Source organism: Bos indicus, chromosome X (assembly GCF_029378745.1).
Source record: "Bos indicus isolate NIAB-ARS_2022 breed Sahiwal x Tharparkar chromosome X, NIAB-ARS_B.indTharparkar_mat_pri_1.0, whole genome shotgun sequence".
Classification (NCBI taxonomy): domain Eukaryota; kingdom Metazoa; phylum Chordata; class Mammalia; order Artiodactyla; family Bovidae; genus Bos; species Bos indicus.
This window is the reverse complement of record NC_091789.1, coordinates 85,264,535-85,284,719: the sequence shown is the minus strand read 5'-3', so window position 1 is coordinate 85,284,719 and position 20,185 is coordinate 85,264,535. Positions and strand designations below refer to the sequence as shown.

Sequence of the window (20,185 nt, the reverse complement as noted above, 5' to 3'; positions counted from 1 at the left end):
CAGGCAAGAGGGGGAGAGAGAGTTATTTAGAACCCCTACCTTTCAACCCCGTGAATCATGACAAGTTTTTAAATCCTACTATTTCTCTCCCTTAAGCTTAGAAATCTCAAATGCGGTCTTCATTTTCCAGCAGTTCCTTTACCACTTTCTCTTTGCCTTCCACCTTCCCTTTAAGGGGCAAAGCCCCTCATCCCACAATTAGAGATAAAGGTCTTGAAAAGCAGATTCCTTGGAGGATTAATGCCAACAACAACAACAACAAATCATTCACACTAGAATATAATCAATTCACCAACAAAGAAAGTCTTGTAAGTCGGCTTCCCAAATCTTTCTCAAGTTCCTTTCCTCCTCAGCATTCCCATTATGTTGCAGTCTTCCTTCAGGCCTTGAAATTATCTCCTAACTGGTAATGTAGACAATAAAAGCTAATGTTTATTAAGTGCTTGTTGTGTGCTGGGCACTGTGCTAAACCGTATCTCCCTTAATCCTCACCATTCATGGAGGTAAGCATAATTACTGTCCCCAATTTACAGATGAGGAAACAGGCCCACATAGTAACTTGGCCAGACCAAACAGCTCTAGGAAAGAAAGGGCTGAGCCACGGATCTGGAACTCATGTCTGCCAGATGCCCTAGGCAAAGGACATACCCATTTCTGTACCACTGGCTCCCTGAAACTGGCCTCCTGGGTTTCTTCAGCACTCAGTTCTCCATTCACCCAGACATGCTAGAGTCACCTTAAAACGTGATGCCAAAGACTACCCTGGTGGTCCAGTGGTTAAGACTCCATGTTTTCAATGCAAGGGGCATGGGTTCAATCCCTGGTCAAGTAACTAAGATCCCACATACCCCATGGTGAGGTCAAGAAAATTTAAAAAACAAACAAACAAAAAACCATGAAGCCTACCCTGTCAATTCTTTGTGAAAATCCTTTGATGACTTTCCACTGCTTTGAGGAAGGTATGACTGTTTCGGTTTGCCTGGACCAAGGGGTTTCCAGGATGCTGGGCTTTCATTGCTAAAACTGGTTGGTCACCTTAGCAGGCCTTTCACAACCTGATTCCTTTTCCCCCAGCAACACCTCCCATCACTCCTCAGCCCTTTTCCTGTGCAGTCTCCACCTCCTGTGCAGCCCAACCACCCTTTCCTGAAGACACTCCCAAGATCTCTTTTACCTACATGCCTTTGTGCACATTGATCCCTGAACCTCTACGCTACCTGATAAACTATCTACTCTTCATGAGAACACAGCTGCCATGTCACCTCCGTGGTCCATCTTGATTTCCTGGGACAGAATGAATAGCAATTACTTTCTACCTTGGTTATTTTATTGACGTATGAGTCTTCCCCAGGGTCAGACCAGGGTGAGACAATCAAGGCACCTAGGGTATAAAACGCCTCCTTAAGGAGGCAGTCACTCTTAGGGTGGCTCAAATGCCAACCTTATATTTGCATGACCCCAGCCAGGAGTCCCTCCTTAAACTTTGCACCCCAAATGCCTTAATTGGCTCACTCTTGACCCAAGCTTGGTCCTATCAGATTGGGGACTTCTCAGAACAGACTCTAAGTTCTTACTCATCTTACTTATGATTAGCACAAGGCTGGGCACAGGGCAGAAATCTAGTTGGGCAAATGACATCACACCCTCCTCTGTTCTAGTAGGGGAAGGAGGTAGGAAAGCTACATGGCTTTGGGCCCTGCTGAGGATGGGAGTAGGAGAAAGCAAATTAACAGGCTTCACCCTGGCCTGTGGTATAAAGATAGCTTTTAATCAGGTGGTTTTACCTTTGGCACCTGGCAGATTTGGGGTTCCACCTATTTGTCTGGTCTCTCCTTCTCAGTTCCTTTCACTGGTTAATTGAAGATATTCTCCAAGGTACCGTTTTTTTATCCTTTTCTCTTCTTATTTCCCCCGAATGATCTTGTCCATTCTCATAGCTTCAGCTAGGAGCCTTTTGCAGATGACTTCTAAATTGACACCTCATGCATTATGCTAAGTGAAACGAGTCAGACAGAGAAAGATAAATACCGTGTGATATCACTTGTATGTGGACTCCAAAAAAGCTGAACTCATAGAAGCAGAGAATAAAATGGTAGTTTGCAGGGGCTAGGGTGTGGGGGAAAATTGAGAGATGTTGGTCAAAGGGTATATACTTCCAGTTCTAATATGAGTAAGTTCTGAGGATCTAATGTGCAACATGGTGACTATAGTTAACAACACTGTATTATACACTAAAGAGTTACTATGAGAGATCTTAAAACTTCTCACCACACATACACAAAAAAATGGTAAATAAATGACAGGATGGAGGTGTTGGCTAATGCAATGGAGGTAATACTTTTGCAATATGTAAGTGTACCAAATCAACACTGTACACCTCAAACTTATGCAGTATTATATGTCAATTATATCTTAATAAAGCTAGAACAAAGTAAGACACTTTATCTCTCTTTTAAGCCTCAGACCCACATTTTCAACTGCCTAGTATATATAGTAGCATCTAGCATCATCATTGCTCTTTCATACCCGTTTTGTCATCTGACCTTTGCAATAATTCTGTGAGCAAGTCAGGGCATTTTTTAGAGGAGACTCAAAAGGTAGGCTTGCCCAAGTTTTCGTGGCCGAACTATGATTAAAACTCAAGTTTGGGTATTTTCTTTTATGCCATGTTCCACAGCCCACCACATGGATGTGTCAGTGGAGTCTCAAACCAAATGTGATCAAAACCTCAACTTGTTACAACATCCTCCTACCCTAACTCCCCTGAAAAAACCAACCAACCAACCCCCAAGACAAAACAACAAAACCCTGCCTCTGTTTCCCAGCTTGGTTAAAGGAGTGTCACTTTCACTGTTTCAGCCATCTAGGAGCCTGTGGAGGCCTGCTTAGAACAAGACTTCTAAAAGGACAAACATATCTGGAAGGCTGTGGTCCAAGGCCATTTTTTTTGCTTGCTATAAGCAGGGTGTCCAGAACCAGAAGGAGCACACAGCCCTTTTTAAAATTGAAAGTCTTAAAAAAATAAAAATAAAATTGAAAGTCTTTATGCTTAAGATGAAATTGAACTATATGTAGGCAAGAGACGTGCTTACGTGTTGAAAGCAAAGAATAACACAGCAACTCCTGGTGAAAAGCCTAACAAAACCAGAGCAATCAGGGGAAATGTAATTCGTCCTAAGGAACAGCAGCAGGGCTTGTGTTGAATTCCGAAGCAAACTTCATGCTAAGACCATTGGACACAGAATCTGTGTGAAACTGTATTAAGTAAATAAAAGTGTGGATTTGTTCTGTTTTTTAAAAAAGATGTCTCACTTTTCCAGTCATCAAGGCTAGAAACCTGGATTTCATGTTTGATTCTTTCCTCTCTTCCATAGCCTACAGACTTGACCTTCAAAATGTCTGAAACTCATTTTGAATTCATCCTCTTTTTCTTCTCTGTCCCCATTGAAGCTCATAGAATTTTAGCTACAATCCTTCCACTGATGTCCGGGCCTTCTGATCTACCCTACCCCCCGACCCTCCATATTGTCCCGGAGATCTCCTCCCTAAAGCAACACATCTGATCCCCTCACCCCCTCATCGGAAATCACAGCCTTTGATTGTGCTGGTCCCCAACCCCTCCTACTTACTGAGACCCGGGTCAACTGCCACCTCCCTCAGTGAACTTGCATACAACCCCCTGTAAACCTGAAATGACTTCCTTATTCTTCGCTCTCTCATAGCACTGCTGCTGCTGCTGCTGCTGCTGCTAAGTCGCTCTGTGCGACCCCATAGACGGCAGCCCACCAGGCTCCCCAGTCCCTGGGATTCTCCAGGCAAGAACACTGGAGTGAGTTGCCATTTCCTTCTCCAATGCATGAAGGTGAAAAGTGAAAGTGAAGTTGCTCAGTCGTGTCCAACCCTCAGCGACCCCATGGACTGCAGCCTTCTAGGTTCCTCCGTCCATGGGATTTTCCAGGCAAGAGTACTGGAGTGGGGTGCCATTGCCTTCTCCGTCCCATAGCACTAGGTATTGTATTTCATTCTGCTAGTCTCGCAGCTAACTGTTCACTGTTCTCTCCCCGCTCTAGCCTGGGAACCTGCTGGGGATAGGATCCCAGTCTAGTTCATCTGTTTTCTCTGAAATGTATAATCTGAAACTAGGTCCTTAAACGTAGTAAGTAGGTCCTTAATAGATAGCTGCTGCATAAATCTTTCTCTTGAGTGTTTGTAAACTTGTTATAACAAGGACCATATTCCTAGTGGATTCATTCAGTGAGATGGATAAAAATGATTCTCAGCCTGCAGTGGGACACCTCACTTTATACCTTGAGAGATCTGAAGTAGTCCAACATTGCTCCACTGTATCATTCACCCCTCAAAACATTGCTCTCCCTCCCCAATAGAAGGCAAAAGACAATTTTAACTCTTTATTTGAAACAATTCCAGAGACAGAAGGTTAGTCGTGACAACAGCTTCTCACTACAACACAAGGTGGGCATGGCTCACTGAAGGGACAGGCCAGGTGCCTCAGAACAATATATACAATTTAAACAGTGGCTAAACTGGTGACAGTTATAAAAACACAAAAAGGAGGCTGGGGAACAGCAAAGCCAACAGGGAAAGAACTAGGTACCCCCTTTGCTGGACGCTAAGAGTTTTCTGCAACTACAGAGGCAAGATGGGGAAGAGAAAAGATGGAGGCAGTGGGGGCAGGACCCATGCCCACAATTCTTCACCTATCCTTTGACCACAGATCCCATCCTGCATGACTCAGGGCCCCCACAGGCTTGGCCTGGCTCTTACAATGGGGGAAGAACAAGAGTGGGGAACCCAGCCCCAGCCCAAGTCAGAAGGTGGTTTTTGCCTTCGGAACTCTGTCCACTGAACTAAAGGGAGGCAGTTACAGAAAGCCGCTAAGCATGTTGACACCATGGCTCATGCCAACCTAAGATGGCAGAGAGACAAACACATAAACCAAGGGGACAGGAGTCTTCTCCCCATACTTAAGAGTCATTCTCTGCCTTTGAAGGAAAAAAAGCATTTAGAAGATTTTTTAAATTGCAGCACCAAGCGTTGGTGCTTGCTGGGGTGGGGAGGAGGAACAAGGTAGTGAGGGGCTTCCAACTACCAATTATCTTGTGGGAGGGAAGAGTGCCTAAGCTCTGTGTTTTAGGTAAATGGTCTCTTCATCACTTTCATAGTTCCTTTCATATCTTTCATACAAGACCCCTTAGTTTGTGACCAGGGAAGAGTAGAGAAGTGAGTGGGGACAAGGTTGAGAAGGCAGCTGGGTTCTTCCCTCGGCCAAACCTAGGAACAAGGGCCTTGACCTATGTGGGATGGGTCAGGAAACCCAAAGCCAACAGGATCACCAGAGCTATGAACACTTCACTCAGAGTTTGGCCCCAGGAGTTTACTCTGAAACATGAAGAAAATGGCCTAGCTGGGTTTTGCCCATCCCTGGGAGACCAGTCTCTCAGTACAGAGGACTGAGGCCTTGTGGTCGTCAAGTGGTTTGGGAGAAGGTAAAAGCCAGGGATTCCTAGGGAAGGCAGGGAATGGATGAGTAGAAAAGGGCAGTCAGAGCCCTTCAGAATGAGTAGCATCGGTTCCTGGGCCTGTCGCCCTGTGGGACGTGGCCATGGGACAGACGTCGTGGAAGATGGATACGGGAAGCATGTGGGCTCAGTCTAGGTCTTCCTCCCCGGGACGACCCAGCTCCTCATAAATCTCACGCACAGCCAGAATGCGATTGAGCATGCTCTCCAACATGCTGCGGTCCATGGGGATCACAGAATACCAGAGAGGTGACTCAGCAATGCAGGACCGCTCGGGTTGCAGGTAGAACACGTCATTGCGCGTCCGGAGGCTTTCAGGACTGCAATGGTGGGGGCAGGAGGGGGGCAGGTGGACAGAGGTCAGTAACTGGGAGAAGTAGGGCCCGTGCGTCCCCAGGCTAATGCCATTCCTGCGAACCTGCCAACTCACCATTTTGAGAGATAGAATTCATAGAACTTGACAGGGCAGCGGAGGGGATTCATGCGGTTCTCACGCTGCTCTAAAATGGGGGCTTCATCATCTCTCTTCCGTTTCCCAGGACCTGTGTCTGTGGAGGAGGCAAATGACCTGGACTCATTAAAAGTGCAGTCTCAACGATGGATCTCCAAGAGCACAGTCCAGGGCACAGGTTGAAGGCCTCAGGATACAAAATGGGCTCATGGAGAAATAAAGGCAGAAGAGTCGGTCAGTCTCTCTGCACCAACTCAACATTCTGCAACGTGCTGCTCTGAAGGGTGCCCTGGTTCTCACTGTTAAAACACTCTCTATCATCTTCCCAAAGTTGATTTCCTAAAGAGGTGATCTCAGAAGTCACATGGACAAACTGACAAAACAGACCCTACTGTAAAATCAGGGCTGCTTTCTGGGACAAACAGCGATGGCTCCAGCACCCCACACATTAGTCCTGGTAGAGTCTCAGGTCCAAAAGGGACCTTGGGAACTGATTCCAGGGCCAGAATAGAAACCAAGGTACTGTGGCAGTTACGCCCAGCAGCAGAGCCATGGAAAGCCTGTCATTCACTCTTGTCAACTCCCCCTTCAGCCAAACACACCCAACAGCTTCCTACCTGTCCACCACACCTCCTAAAAAGTAAATTGCCCTGAAATGAGGAAAGGCAGGAAACAGGCAACTGGGTAACCTCCTATATGTGATAATCACTTCCCACCAGATTGAAAGACTGGTTGTTGTTCCTTTTTTCTGGAAACCAGGAATGGAAGGATAGGGAAGCTAGAGATAATGGAGAGGGCCAACCTGGTGGTATGGTGGGGCAGGGAAGGGGAAAGCAGAGGGAGAGGAAAAGCAAAGGCGGGGGCAGCATCATACCTCGCCCTTTCCTCTGGCGGACAGGAGCATAGTAGCGGATGCTCACCACCTTGGTGGTGCCCCGAGGGGTGGTACACTTGCGGGACTGCCGGACCACATTGGTGAAGGAGAGCTGCATGTGTTCCTCGGCTGTCTGAAGCCCAAAAAACTTAGTGTTGAAAAACATGAGGGTGTTGAGAAGGACAAAGGGCGAGTAGACCCCCAGCTGCTTACACTCCCAGAGGTGCTCTTCCTCTACTCGGGAGAACACCGTATCTGCAAAGGCAAGGGGGAGAGGCTGTCAGGAGGGACTGGCTACCCACACCTATCCCCTTTGCTCCCACACATTCCACTCACAAGCACTGAGCACACCAGACTCGTTTGGTCACTAAAGGACCACCATGTGTAAAACCCTGACACCTTGCTATACTGCACAGGAGGACTGGATTTGTTTGTTGGCTTTTGGTGGGGTTTGGGGGGAATTTTTTCCCCCCAGTTTCCACCTGCATTAGAAGTTTCACTCATGTAAACCTTCAGGAGTCCAACTTCCTTCTTTCTTCACTTACCACTCAACCCTGGCACTTTTTTGGTCCCAGAGATAGCTCTTCAGACCTAAGGCTTGATCCCCTCCTCATGTTCAAGGACAGGGGCTCTGATTCCCCTAGCTATAAACCCCAAGGCACCCAACTACACGCTCCTGTACTCAGACCCTTTTGTGAAGAGTGGCAGACCCAAGAGTCCAGGGCTCGGAGTGGTACACTGGAAGAATAGAGCAAAGGGCAGAGGGGTTGCCAAGTCCTTGGCCCTTACTGTTAGGGAGGAGCGTGGGCTGCCAGGTACTCAGAGACTTGTTGAGTTCTTGAACAAAAGTCAGGTAGTAAAGGTCCGTGAAAATGTTCACCATTCGGTTATTTTCCAACAAGTACTGGAAAAAGAAAAACAGACACACATACAGCTAGACTCTGGGCCCTAGAGGAAAGACAATGATGCCAACGGCCTCAGGCATGGCGACCTGGACAGTTAGGAGACCATGGGAAACAGTTGCTGGGTTAAGTGATCCAGAGTGGTTTTCCCCAGGTAAACCTACAGCTCTCAGGTGCTGAGGCCCTGTTGGAGGAGAAGACAGTTTGGAAGAGACGTATCACAGCTGCTTCTTCACAAGCCCACACCCCTTTGTCAGCTAAGGCACATGTGACTTCTCCCCATGGAAACCAAACATTACCCCACCATTCAGGAGACCTCGCTCTGCCCATCCGTCCCCTCTGAGCATGGGTTTGAGGACAACAAAGCAACCCAGACAGCAATGAATACTGCTCCTTGGTCAATAGTCCTGGAATGCAGCTTTGATTTTGGTAGAGTATTGTCATTTCTTGTCCTGTCTGGAGTAGGAGATGCCTGCTCAAGGCAGCAGATGAGGTGAGGAACAGGAAGTGGGACAGAATCATTTCAGGTAGGACCCTGCCTACTGTGCTGAGTTACGACAAGTGAGGCGGCATGTCAGTGGTACCTGTTGGATGCCAAGACACAGATAGTAGATGCTATCAGGTTCATATCGTTCACCGTTGGGTCGAGTGATTTCTCTCACAAACTGGGCCAAACCATAGTTGAGTTCAGCAGCTGAGCAGGCCAGAATATCCTCCTTGATACGCATAGGTTTGGCTGCAAAGATACACAGTGGAGGTAGCTGGCATTAAGATAGCTCCACATGGAGAATTTCCCTTAGCTCCATCATTAACCCCTTCATCCCTTAGTCACGTCCAGCTCCAGAACAAACCCAACAATCACACAAAGAGCCTTCAGTCTTGAAACCTAGATGGCATCTCCCCTTATTCTGTAACTCCTCTACATCTGCACAGGATGCCCTATGGACACCTTCAGCTGAATCACAGCCCTGCTCCCTCTCCCCTTCCCCTCCTCCCCTGGGTACTTACGGCCAAAGCGCAGCTCATCACCCTTGCTAGTTTCTCCATTGGCATATTTCGACTGCACCCAGCACTTCCAAGCATTGACACCATAGGAATAGTTGAGTCCAGTACAACTAGGCTGGCTGCTCATGGAGTCCCGGGAACAGCTCTCGGAAAGCACCAGCCGCTTTTGACCCTGGAGAGGAAGAGAAAGGAGTGGGTAGCAGAGGTAAGGCAAGGAGCACTGTGGAAGCAAGTCAGGACAGTGTTCACCACCAGGGCGGGGTGGGACCAATTTAAGAATGCAGCAAGCTTCCACAGCACAGGACCCCAGGAACAGCTCTGATGAGCTCTGATGAACTGGGGAGAAACTAGAGTTTGGCTGTACCTTAATGCAAACAGTCCCTGGAGAATGGAATGGCAACCCACTCCAGTATTCTTGCCTGGAGAATTCTATGGACAGAGGAGCGTGGTGGGCTACAGTCCATGGGGTTGCAAAGAGTTGGACATGACTGAGTGAATAACACAACACAATGCACACAGTGGTAGAGAAAGGAGGCTAGGGAAGGGGAAACTAAGGCTTCTGATTTGGCTATGAAAGCCCCACACCCACCCCACTGCCCTTCATGCCTCCATCCCTCTTCTGTGGATATAGAAGCTCCAGTCCTCACCTTCCTCATGGCTCGGGGAAGGTCTTGTTCAGTAGACACGTCCTCAGGCCCTACCAGGCCACAATCAAAGAGGAAGTCCACACTGGGGTTAATGTCCAAAGGATCTAGAGGGGAAAGGAAGAAGAAATCGATTTTTTAAGACCTCAACCCTGTAGTCCTCCCACCTCACTCCCACTACTTGTCCACTTGACTCGAGATGAGCCTCCCAGACATCTTCATTATAGTCAACAGGACAAAGCTATACACAAAGAACATGCTCACAGGCATGTACACATAAAATTCACAACATTGGGAAGATTCCTAACACTACTGAATTATAAACTTAAACATGGTTAAGTTGGTAAATTTTATGTTATGTGTTTTTATTTTATTTTATTTTTAAACTTTACAATATTGTATTAGTTTTATAACAACTACAAAAAGAAAAAAAAAAAAAAAAACAAGACTCAAGTGTAAAAAAGTGTCCTGGTATCTCTGGCACTGCTCTCTGTGAGAGTCTTCTGTTTAGGGTCATTCTTGGGGTCACAAGCAACATTTCTTTCCTGACGGTACACATGCTACTATATGCAGTGGGCACACCCTGAATCCTACTCACTCTTGGGGAAGTCTGCCTCCAAGTCTTGTCCAGGCTCATCCAACACATTGGCCATCTTGACGGCCATGGCCAGGACATCATCCCGAGCTGGCCCAAACAGGTCACAATCTTCCAGAAGTCCCTCTGCACTCTGGTTGCTCACAAGATCTGGGTGGCAGGGAGGTTGGCTCAGTCTCTGCAGCTCTTCCTTGGTGCCCCCCAAAGGCTTTCAGGGGCTGATCCCAACTGTTCCCCATCCCACCAGGCAACAAGATCACCATTCTCCACCCCCTTAGGCAGACACAGACTGGCAGCACCCTGTCTCCCTCACCACCGCTGCCCATGGCATACCACAAAGGTCAGATGAGGCCTTGTCCAACTCCTCAGCCTCTGCGATCATCTCTGCCATAGCCAGGATATCGGCCTCCAAGGGGTTGGACGGGATCTTCACCTTCAGCTCCTCAATGGTCTCCACAATCTTGTCTGTGCTCTCCAAGGTAGTGGGCAGGAACATGGGCACAGGCACCTGGAGGCATGAATCCCAACTAAATGCCAAGAACCACACTAGCACATGAGATGAACAGCTAGTGAGAGGGAGGGAGTGGGGGTGGTGGCCTCCAGCCTGGAAAAGTGAAAGAGGCCCCCAGCAGGAAGGGCAGGAACACTCACCGGGATAGGCATTGAGAAAGGCACCGGGACTTTCTGGCAGTACAGATGCATAGGCACTGGCACAAAGATGGGCACTGGGATGGGCAGCACGATCACCTGTGGCTTCCACTCTTCTATTGACAAGAAAGGGGTCTTCTCAGAGACCCTGGCAGATGAGTCACATCTACCCCAGGACCTGATACTTGTTCATCACCCCCAAAAGCTCTAACATGTGCTCAGTATCACAAAGCTGCCCTTGAAACAAATGTTGACAGATGACCCTGGGACTCCAGAACAATATGCAGGACACTTCAGCCATCTAAGAAACTCCCTTGTCCAGCTCCCAGGCATAGGAAGAGGCCTAAGACCATAAAATACAGCCTGTGGCACCTTGGTACCCTCGCTCACCTGTCTGACTCCCTTTGGACTTCATCTCCACCTTGCAGGAGACCCCCCGATTCTGCATCAGTGGTTTACACATAGCAGCTTTGTTTTTGCGGGGTGCTGCTGGGGGTGGTGGTGGTGGTGGTGGAGGAGTGGAAGCAGCAGGGGCTGGTCGGGTCTTCACAGGGATCTGCAAACACAAAGGAACATGAGTACCACTGCTACAGTAACCCCTTTGAGACCATCTTCCCCCTTGGCTCTTGCCTTGACCTTGCCCAGATTTCCATTTTCCTGTAGGGTCTTTATGGTGTTTCTGTTCTCCACTTTGGTTTGAGAGGGTGTCTGGGGCTTTGCCTCAGAAGACTGACCTGTAGATCAAAACAAATGAATGCTCTCATCTGAGGCACTAGCTCTCTGTTTTCCTCACCCCTGCTCCAGGAGGGCTTTGTTAACAGAACTCCGAATGTGAATGGTAAGTCTAGAATTTTCCCTTCACTCCACCCCAGCTCTAATCTTCTCTAGGTCCCAGCAATAGTGGCCAAAAAGATTCTTTGCTCCCGGCTGCCAAGAAGGATTAAAAACATTGCTTCCCCAATAACCCATAATTTGAGACCTTCCATTAAATGGCCATCAGGAGTTTAGTACCCCTGGAGTGTGGAGGTGCCGTGGTGATATTCTAGAAATGACAATAGTCTTCATTCTCCCTAAAGGTGTTTACGTTGAGCTTGTGTTGACACTTCCTTCTCTCTGAAAAGGAACCACAACCCCTATATGCCCCACTCTACCATGGCAGGTACCCATTCCTTACAATATATACCTTATAGAAAATCAGTAGGATCTAACTCTCAGAACCCCTTTTTAAAAGCTCTCAGAACCTTTAAATGAGACTCCTCTAGTACCTGCACAGTTCAGAAGCTAAAAAACAACACAGAAACAGGAGCTCTGGCCAGGGATGAGGTGAAAGCAGGAGAGGAAGAAGAAAGGGGCTGGGCCCAGGGTCAGAGGAGTCCAGGCCAGTTCTAACAAACTGTGCCCCCTGCCCAGGACTCACTGTTCAGGAGGCTCTCAGGCCCACTCTGGGTATCCAGGTTGGGTTGGTTCTGCTGGCTGTAGAAGCGCAGCAGACACTGTTGGTTGCAGAAATGACGGATCTGCCCACGCCAGTGGATGGTCTCCAGCAGCTTCCCCTGGCGCTTACAGGCATGGCACCGGGCAGCCTGAGGGTGTTGACAGGGTGGTCAGACCTGCCTCCCTAAAATGTGCTGGGTCCCTTGCCCTGGGATAAGCCATGCCACTCTACGGGAGCTGGGCTAGTCGGAACCTCCTCCCTGGAGATGGACCCACAGCCTGATGATGGCACAACAGCCCGTGCTCCTTGCTGCCCTTTCCTTCCTTTGTGACATGCAGCCCCCCTTACCTTGCAGTACCACAGCAGGTACTTGCTCTTACAGTCCTCGCTGCAGAAGTCCCAGGTGCTGCCATCCAGCTGCTCAGTGACTCCGCGCTGGCAGGTCTGGGAGCAATAGGTACAAGTGATACAGCATAATCCCAGCTTCTTAGTGAAGTCCTGTTTGTATAGCAGCACACAGCCTGGAAAGGGGGCAACAGAGAAGAGTCCAGAGACATGAGATCTCCATGTGGCCATGAGACCCAACTTTCTCAAGGCAGTGCACCTGAAACGTTTAACAGCCTCCAGAGTGTCCTGAGCAGAATGGACCACCCTGCAAGCCTACCTTACTTAATCTGCTGTTCTTCCCAGCTGCAAGGTACAGGACTCTCTGGCCCTTCCCCATCTCCTTACCTTCACTGCAGAAGCTCTTCTCCACCCCACTGAATCGGAGCTTCTCATGCAGGAGTTTCTCCTGCCGGCAATGCTCACACTGGGACACCACACCCCGGAGGCGCTTGAAGTCCTCACAGCAATCACGACAGCAGAACTGGAACACCTGGTCCTGGGACGGGGCATGGGGTGGGGGAACAGGGCTGCGACATCTGGACCCAGCGAGAGCCAAGCAGAAGGACCCCTTCAGACAGATGTCTGGTCATGTAGCAAAATATGGGTGGGGGTGGGGATCTTACCTGCCAGTCCAAGACCTCAGGCTTGCCACTGAAGAGGCTGTGGCAGTAGTGACAGCTCAGGTGAATGCCCCCCTCGGGGCTCGTGCGCTGGAGGGAAGGAAGACAAACAAGGGAGGGCCAAGATGTGTGCAGTGGGCTGGCGGAGGGAGGGGAAGTCAGGCTTGCTCTTTGCTCTGCCCAGGCCTACCTACCCCAGGTCTCATACCCTCTCTATTGCCACACCCATTATCCCTCGTCCAGGGTCTGGAGTACCTGGAACTTGGTCCAGCAGCTGGGGCTGCAGAATTGGTAGACTGTGCGATCAACCTTGTTGTAGTAACAGGGGTCAGAGAGGCTGCGGCGGCAGAAGCTGCAGGGTCGGGGAGGGCCTGGGGCACAGACAGAAAAGGACAGAGAGAGGAGAGGGAGAGAAAGAGAGAAAGAGAGAACACACAGCAGGTGTAAGGCAGTGCAGAGATGGAACGGGAAATCCACGGGAGAGTGTGGTTGGGGCCGAAGTTGGGCAGCAGGGGTTACTATAGAAGGAGTATGGGAGGTAGAAGGAAGGCCAGCAGGGGTCTCAGAGAAGAGGGCTTTGCACCTACCAGTGAGCCCTGCCTGCTTCACTTTGTAAGAAGTGGTACAGCACAGGGAACAGAACAAGCTGGTCTTGCCATTACGGTCCACATGGGATAGCATCTCAAAGTTCTTACACAGGGTCTTGCACCAGACACATGGGTACACCCGTGTGTTTTTCTGTGAGGATGGGGAAGGAGAGGCTGAGGCTGGATTTGTCCCTTCACTTTTATTTTTAAAATTTTTAAAACATGAGATATTTCAGGCATACAAAAAAGAATAGATGATGAGATAACAAACACCTGTGTGTCCACCAGCCAGCTTCAAAAATAAAACATAACAGATACAATTGAAACCCCCTTTATTTGTTTTATTTCTCCCAGCCCTCGACCCGTCAGGCACCTTTATTTCTCACCCAAGGACCACACCCCCTTCCACAGCCCTCTAATGCGCTACTCCCTCGGCCCCACCTTCTTGTATGCCCCCAAGCAGGTTGTGTTGCAGAACCGCTTTTGTTGGCCCTCGTGGAAGAGGAGCTCGGGGCCAGGGCTCCCAGTCTTGGTGTAGATGTAAGCCCCGCACTGGTCACAACAGTTGGTTTTCAGTCCCTTGTTGGCCCGGAATTTGGAGAAGCAAGAATTGCTGCAGAGCCGGTGCACCACGCTGCCATTGCTGACCTCATGCAGGACCTGCCACACACACACACACACACACCCTGAGCTGGGGCCTGGCCACCACCACCCACCCTGGTGCAAGGATGGCCCGCCCCACCTCACCCTAGACCTTTACAGCAGACAGCGGGCCCAGGGACCCCCCAACCTGCACATCAGGATGTCGACTTGATGCTGAGGTCCTGGGAGGCAAGGACGGCCAGCTGCACACAATCCTGGAGAAGCTCTAGCCTTGAATCCACTCCCTCACGATGGCTGCTTCCCCCTCCCCACATCCCTCATCCACAGGGCCTGGCCCCTGCAGCCCCAGGATTGCAGGGGCAGCTCAGGGCTGGCCAGGCTCTGAAAGTCAGCCCCCATCCAGCTTCCTCACCTCTCCAGTCTTCTGGCATATGCTGCAGCGAGTGGCATCAGCAAGATCCCCAGACTGGGGGATTGGGCGCTGCTGCTGGGCCTCATACAGGGAGAGACAGACGGATGTGCAGAACTCATGGAAGGAACCTCCCGAACCGGTCTGCGCCACAACTGAGTCCTTGGTGTTCCAGATCTCCCTGGAGGTGGGGACAGGCTTGTACATTTAGTCGATACCACCCCCTCATTTCATGAGCCTCCACCTTCCGCCTCTGGGATCAATGACCACAGAATCAAAAACATTCTCAGACACCCTTCCTATTAGTGAATTGCCTCTATCCCGTATGGTGCTAGGGTCTTGCCAACAGAATCTGTCTCACCCTTTACTCCCGGCCTGAACCCTGCTCTCCCCACAGCCCCAGACCCTCACGTACTTCTTGCAGAAGGTGCAGGTCTTTTTGCCAGAGGGCTTCTTGGAGAAAGTGGTGAGGCAGGATGAAGAGCAGAAGAGCTGAGGCAGCCCCTTGCGCTGGTAGGCCGTCTGGCCCTTCTGCAGCGGTGTCCGGCAGTGGGCGCATGTCATCTTGGTGCCTACTGAAGAGCGCCCGGCCCTCTGTGCCACACTCGAGCGTAGAGACATGCGAGGAGAGCGCCGGGGCCGGAATGGCACGAAGTCCTCATCATTGGGATCATCTACCATGGCATCAGAATCCTCATCTGACACTGGAACTGGGTGGGGGGGGGGGGGCGGTGGTGCGTGGGGAGAAAAGGCTAAGGGACCAGGCCTCCAGCCATCACCTGACCTGCAGGTAGTTCAGCTGATCCTGGGATCCCCAATCCCCATGGTTCTTGGCTTTCCACTCTGCCCCTATTACACTGGAATCTCAAGCTACTGGTGTCACCATCCCTTAGTTACTCTGTAATGTCCTAGGGAGGGGAAGGTAGGGATCCAAGTGAGAAGATTCGGGGACAGGGATGGCAGAGTTGAAACAGGAAACTCCATTCTCACTGCTCTTGTTTTCAATTTCCCCCACTGCCCCAGGTTCCCATGCCAATCCAGGGCAGAGATAGGTGCTTCACATTCTGCATGGTGTGCAGCACCACAGGAGCTGGGAGATCCATGCCGGCTACATCCCACCCGGTCACACTTCAAGTCCTACTCACTGCTTTCAGTGGAATCCACAACCTCAGGTTTTGGAGGCTCTACTCTTCTAACGCGCTCGCTTCTCTTCTGCACCTTGGAAACATGGGGAGGAAAGCTGACACCAGGGGCAGGCTAAAGGGCCAGCTGCACTAGTACAGGGTTTGGGGGGTGTACAGAGATGGGAGGGGGAGAGAGAGTAGGGACCCTGGGCCCAGCCCTTAGGAGGAGGGGAGAAAAGGAGGCTGGACTTTCTCCTTAAGAAGCAATAGACACAAGTGCTCCCTCCCTCCTCCTAACTCTCCTCACATACACTCTCCACAGAACAACATCTGGGAGGGAAAATGAAGGGTCTGCCCTTCCCAGAGCTATAGGGGGAACCAGACTCCTTCCAATCCCCTCCCCCCTCACCCTCTCAGGCGGCTTCTCACTCGCCTTCCCAGTCAGGCCATCTCCTGCAAAGGAAGCAGAAAGCAGCCTAATTCTTGAGCCTGCCCTCACCACCCCCTCCCTGGCTCAACCCCCGCCTCCATTCCTGGGGAAGAACTTACTCAAAACTGAAAGGGAAAACTCGCGTGCCTGTGGCTTCTTGAGGCCCCTCTCAGGGTTACCTCGAGCTCTGCACTAAGGGGGGGGGGGGCGGGCTGCAGCTATTCTCCATGAAAAAACAATCCTACCTTCCCACCAGCTTTCTATCCCAATGGTTGGGAGTTAAGGAAATACAGGTAACATCCCTTTCAAGAATTTATAGTTTATCAACAAAAGCAAATGCAACCACCCAAAGGTAGCAAGGGGAAAAGGAAGCAATAATGTATGGGGAGGTTCCCCTGGACTCAGGTGGTTATATAAGCCCTAAGACCCTGGTCACAACCTGGGAGAGGCACTGTGCTAGGTAGAACTGGGAAGAAATGCAAGCCTCTTAAGTTTCTGACTATCAGAGACACAATCCTAGGCCCTGCACGTCTACCATTCCTCTGAAAGCACTCTGCACTTGGCTCCAGAACCTAGCATCATTCATCAAACCCAGAAACCCCACTCTCATCTAGAACAAAACAGAAAGATCTTAGAACCAAGAAGCCTGGTGTCCTCCCCAAGTCCTGAAGGAAGGACCCTGGTAACCAAAAGCCCACCGGGAGAAGAAAAAGGGACTCTCTCCCACAAAATCCAGTCTTCTCAACCCACCCCCTGAAACCTTGCCCCTATTTTTCCTCCAGAGCCACTGAGCTTCTCCCTCCCTACTTTCCTTCATCTTCTTCACCACATCCCTATTCCTTCTTTCCAAACCCCTAACTCCTCCATACACATCCCTACTCTCCACCCCCACTTCTTCCCCACACAGCCACCTCCTTACCATCCCCCAGCCTTGATTTTCCAGCTGATCAGGCAACCTACCTGGCAAGGAAGGGTGTGCAGGGGGGCTAGGGCTCCCAGGTTTGGTCTGAGAACTGTTGATTCCATCCCCCAGAGTCTCTCCCACTGAAGGGCTGGGGGGGCCATTTGGGCTCTGTGGTTGCCCTTGGGGAAGCTCCTCCTCCTGCCCAGGGGAGCCCCTTCTCCCTGTAGCTATGGAGGTGGTCTCCTCCTCTTCAATATGTGGGGATTGCAGAGTTATTGGAGAATCTGGAGCCAAAGGCTCTAGTAGCCCCTCAGGTGAAGAGGGATTTGCCCCAGCCCCTGGGTCAGGTGGCACCACCTCAGGGGTCCTGCCCCCTGGTCCAGGCTCTAGGGTCTGATCGCTTGCATCCCATGCAAGGGTCCCCTCAGGACCATGGTCCACCTCTGGGGGAGAGGGGGCTTTATAGAGTAGCCCCCCCAGCCCCAGCAGCTCAGTGGCTCCATCCAGGACTCCAGGGTCTTTCTCCAGGCCAGCAGGGGTATCAAGCAGGTCCAGGGCTCCCGAGGATGGAGAAGGGCCAGGGGGGGCCCATCCTCGAGTTGGGGCAGTCTGAGATTCCAGTAGATCCTCTCCAAATTCCATGTCTACTGGAAGGTCTCCAGCCAAGGGCTTCTCTGGCAGGGTCAATGGGTCAAACGGACTGGGGAAATCACTGGGATCCATGAGGATGACTGGATGTGGGCTGTAGATTAAGGGTAGAAAAGAGGGCAGAAGAGGTGGTCTTCGCCAGAATTCCTTCTTATATAGGCTCTGGGACACACCCCACCATCCACTTGGATTTCTCTTGAACCGCCCCCACCACTATCGACAAACATTAGCACAGGTTTTAGTGCGAATGACCACTCCCCCCCCCAGTACAGCGCCCCCTGTGGGAAGAAGCGTTCCCCGCCTTGGCCCTGTACCCCCACTCTTCAGGCGCTCCACCCGCCCGCCTAGCCCCCGCCACCCCATTGCAACTCCCAGTTCCCCTCCCCCTTCACCTTTCACTCCCCCCCCAACTCCGGCTGAACGCCCCCTTAGAGTCTTCCAGGGCCGTAGCCACCAGGAGCCTTTCCCGCCCCCGCGGTCTCAGTTTCTATCTCCCCTCCCCTCTCTCCAAGAGCCCCCCAGTTCCCCAGTCTTTACCCACCCTGTCTGGCCCCACCCCCCCTCCCCGCGTTGCATAGTCGTCCCTCAGCCCTTTCCTCGCCCCCCCCAACTGCCTTTCCTAACCCCTCCCCCCAGTTACCTTTCAGGGTCTCCCACTTCCTCAAGCCCAGTCCCCCTTTCCTATTGCTCCCCTGGTCCTTCTTCTCCTGTTGCCCACCCCCCACCGCAGGCATTTACAGGAAGACATTTTGGAGCTACGGTCTCTCTTCAGACCCCCCTCCCGGCTACTGCGAGCTCCTGCTTGCAGGTTCGGTTCGGCTTATTCAGGCCCGACCCCTACCTGCGGCAGGGTTAGTGTAACCGCTACAAGCCTAGAACTGCAGTCAGCGACGGCCCCGCGCTCCTTCTCCACCTCCCTCCCTAGCAGCCGGGACAGGGGTCGCGGCCCCTTTAAATGGCAGCGCCGCTCACGGAGCCCAGCGCTATGCACCAGGCGGGCGGGCGGCGTCAGCAACCAACCCCATTGGCTGGCTCAAGGAGGGGGCTCGCGAGACAGCGCCGGCCCCCGGCGCGAGACTCCCAGCCCAATGGACGCCTGGAAATTGCGGAGTGGAACGTCGGCACTGGAGATGGAGCTTGAGCCCCCGCCCGGGGCCCCGTTAGTTGAGGAAAAGCTAGCCTCCGGAGCTTGGAAGCCCGCCCCTGGGGAAGGAGGCACCCCCTTTTCCACCAAAGGGCCAAGTACACTAACCCACAAAAAACAAATCTACGCACCTGCTTCCCTTACCTGGCTCAAGAGTCTGGCCCCTCGTCAACACCCGTGCCCGCCCTACCTCCTGGAGCCCACTCTACCCGTGATCCCCTCCTCTCATTCAAATGGTTCCCGGTCCCCTCCCCCTCCTCGTGTCTCTCTCCGCTTCCCACTCGTGTTCAACCCCCCAGCGTCCGCCCCCCTCAACAGTCCCTACCTACGCCATGCAGCAGGCGCCTGCCAAGATTACCCTCCCCCCAACCCCACCTCTCCGGAGCCCGCCCCCTGGGCGACTGCTGGGGTAATGAGTGACAGCGGAGGGTGGGGGGAGGCAGGGACCCAGCCCTCACGTGCCCCTCCTCCTCCTCTTGTCTGCAGCCTCGGGCCCTCCTAACCATTCTGAGACTCAGAGTTGTGGGGTGTCTTAAGCCTGCTCTGCAGCCACTCAGGGAGGGTTAAATGGCTCTGGCTCAATGACAACGCCTATGCAGTAACTGTTACTGCCTGGTGACCCCAAAACCAGGTCCTGCAAAGACACTCCCCCACTCCTTCCATGGTCTTAGGGTAAGTTCTGGGATCTTCTCCCTGAGTCTTCCCCCAAGAGCCCCCTGAGTTATCTCTTCAGTAGTTTTCCTCACCGAGGCCGATAGATTTTCTTCCTCCTTTTTCTCTGTTTCTCCCTCCTTTCTGTCCTTGTCCCCCACCCCCCACCCCCACCGCGCGCACTCTCTCCCCCAGTCTCTTTTTTGTCTCTGTCTCTCTGTCTCTCTTAGGCACGAGCACGCACGCGCGCACACACACACACACACACACACACACACACACCACACACACACACACACACACACACACACACACACACCACACACTCCCCCTCCTGGATGGTCCTTAGCATGTGGGTGTGGCTGGGGTTGAAGCTAGAGAAGTAGGGGAGGGGGAGGGGGTATTAGCGTTAGGCCTACTGGCTTTAAAAAAAAAAAAAAAAAATGCGTGCCAGGATCCATTCCCAGCCCTCATTAGAGTTAGAGCACTTTACAATCCCCGCTCTCCACTTCCCCTCTCCGACCTCCAAGGGTTGGAGAGTATTTAGTATCCTGAGATACTAGAAGAGGCTCGGGCTGGAAGGG

At 51.6% G+C, this 20,185-nt stretch overlaps 1 protein-coding gene and 1 pseudogene across 9 annotated transcripts; one reads left to right on the top strand and one right to left on the bottom strand.

Moving 5' to 3' along the window:
* The first annotated feature begins 2,304 nt into the window (after positions 1-2,304).
* On the top strand, positions 2,305-3,264 carry LOC109554867 (large ribosomal subunit protein eL33 pseudogene; annotated as a pseudogene).
* Positions 3,265-4,396: 1,132 nt separating this feature from the next.
* Positions 4,397-19,720, bottom strand: ZMYM3 (zinc finger MYM-type containing 3). Of its 9 annotated transcripts, none has more exons than XM_070784733.1 (25): positions 19,697-19,720; positions 17,215-17,900; positions 16,234-16,277; positions 15,846-15,918; positions 15,116-15,410; positions 14,704-14,881; positions 14,130-14,348; positions 13,689-13,839; positions 13,357-13,472; positions 13,105-13,191; positions 12,827-12,977; positions 12,443-12,615; positions 12,077-12,242; positions 11,290-11,393; positions 11,050-11,215; positions 10,663-10,775; positions 10,345-10,519; positions 10,015-10,161; positions 9,420-9,523; positions 8,776-8,944; positions 8,352-8,503; positions 7,655-7,769; positions 6,866-7,120; positions 5,971-6,088; positions 4,397-5,860 (listed from the first exon to the last, which is right to left on the bottom strand). In XM_070784733.1, exons 2-25 carry the CDS (start codon positions 17,879-17,881, stop codon positions 5,668-5,670), a joined length of 4,131 nt encoding a protein of 1,376 aa, XP_070640834.1. In that variant the 5' UTR covers positions 17,882-17,900; positions 19,697-19,720; the 3' UTR covers positions 4,397-5,667. The 9 variants fall into 9 exon arrangements, with proteins under 9 accessions (XP_070640834.1, XP_070640832.1, XP_070640833.1 ...); XM_070784731.1 differs by lacking the exon at positions 19,697-19,720 and adding an exon at positions 19,276-19,350; XM_070784732.1 differs by lacking the exon at positions 19,697-19,720 and adding an exon at positions 19,095-19,174.
* Between the last annotated feature and the right edge of the window lie 465 nt (positions 19,721-20,185).

Bases quoted from the DNA above. Each gene is read 5' to 3' on its own strand.
- ZMYM3 (XM_070784733.1), bottom strand. From the start codon at position 17,881: ATGGATCCCAGTGATTTCCCCAGTCCGTTTGACCCATTGACCCTGCCA. The intron at 16,278-17,214 runs GTAGGTTGCCTG...CTTCCTTTGCAG, and splicing joins TGCACACCCTTCCTTGCCAG to GAGATGGCCTGACTGGGAAG. The intron at 9,524-10,014 runs GTGAGTAGGATT...TTTCCCCTCTAG, and splicing joins GGAGGCAGACTTCCCCAAGA to ATCCTTTGGACATTAACCCC.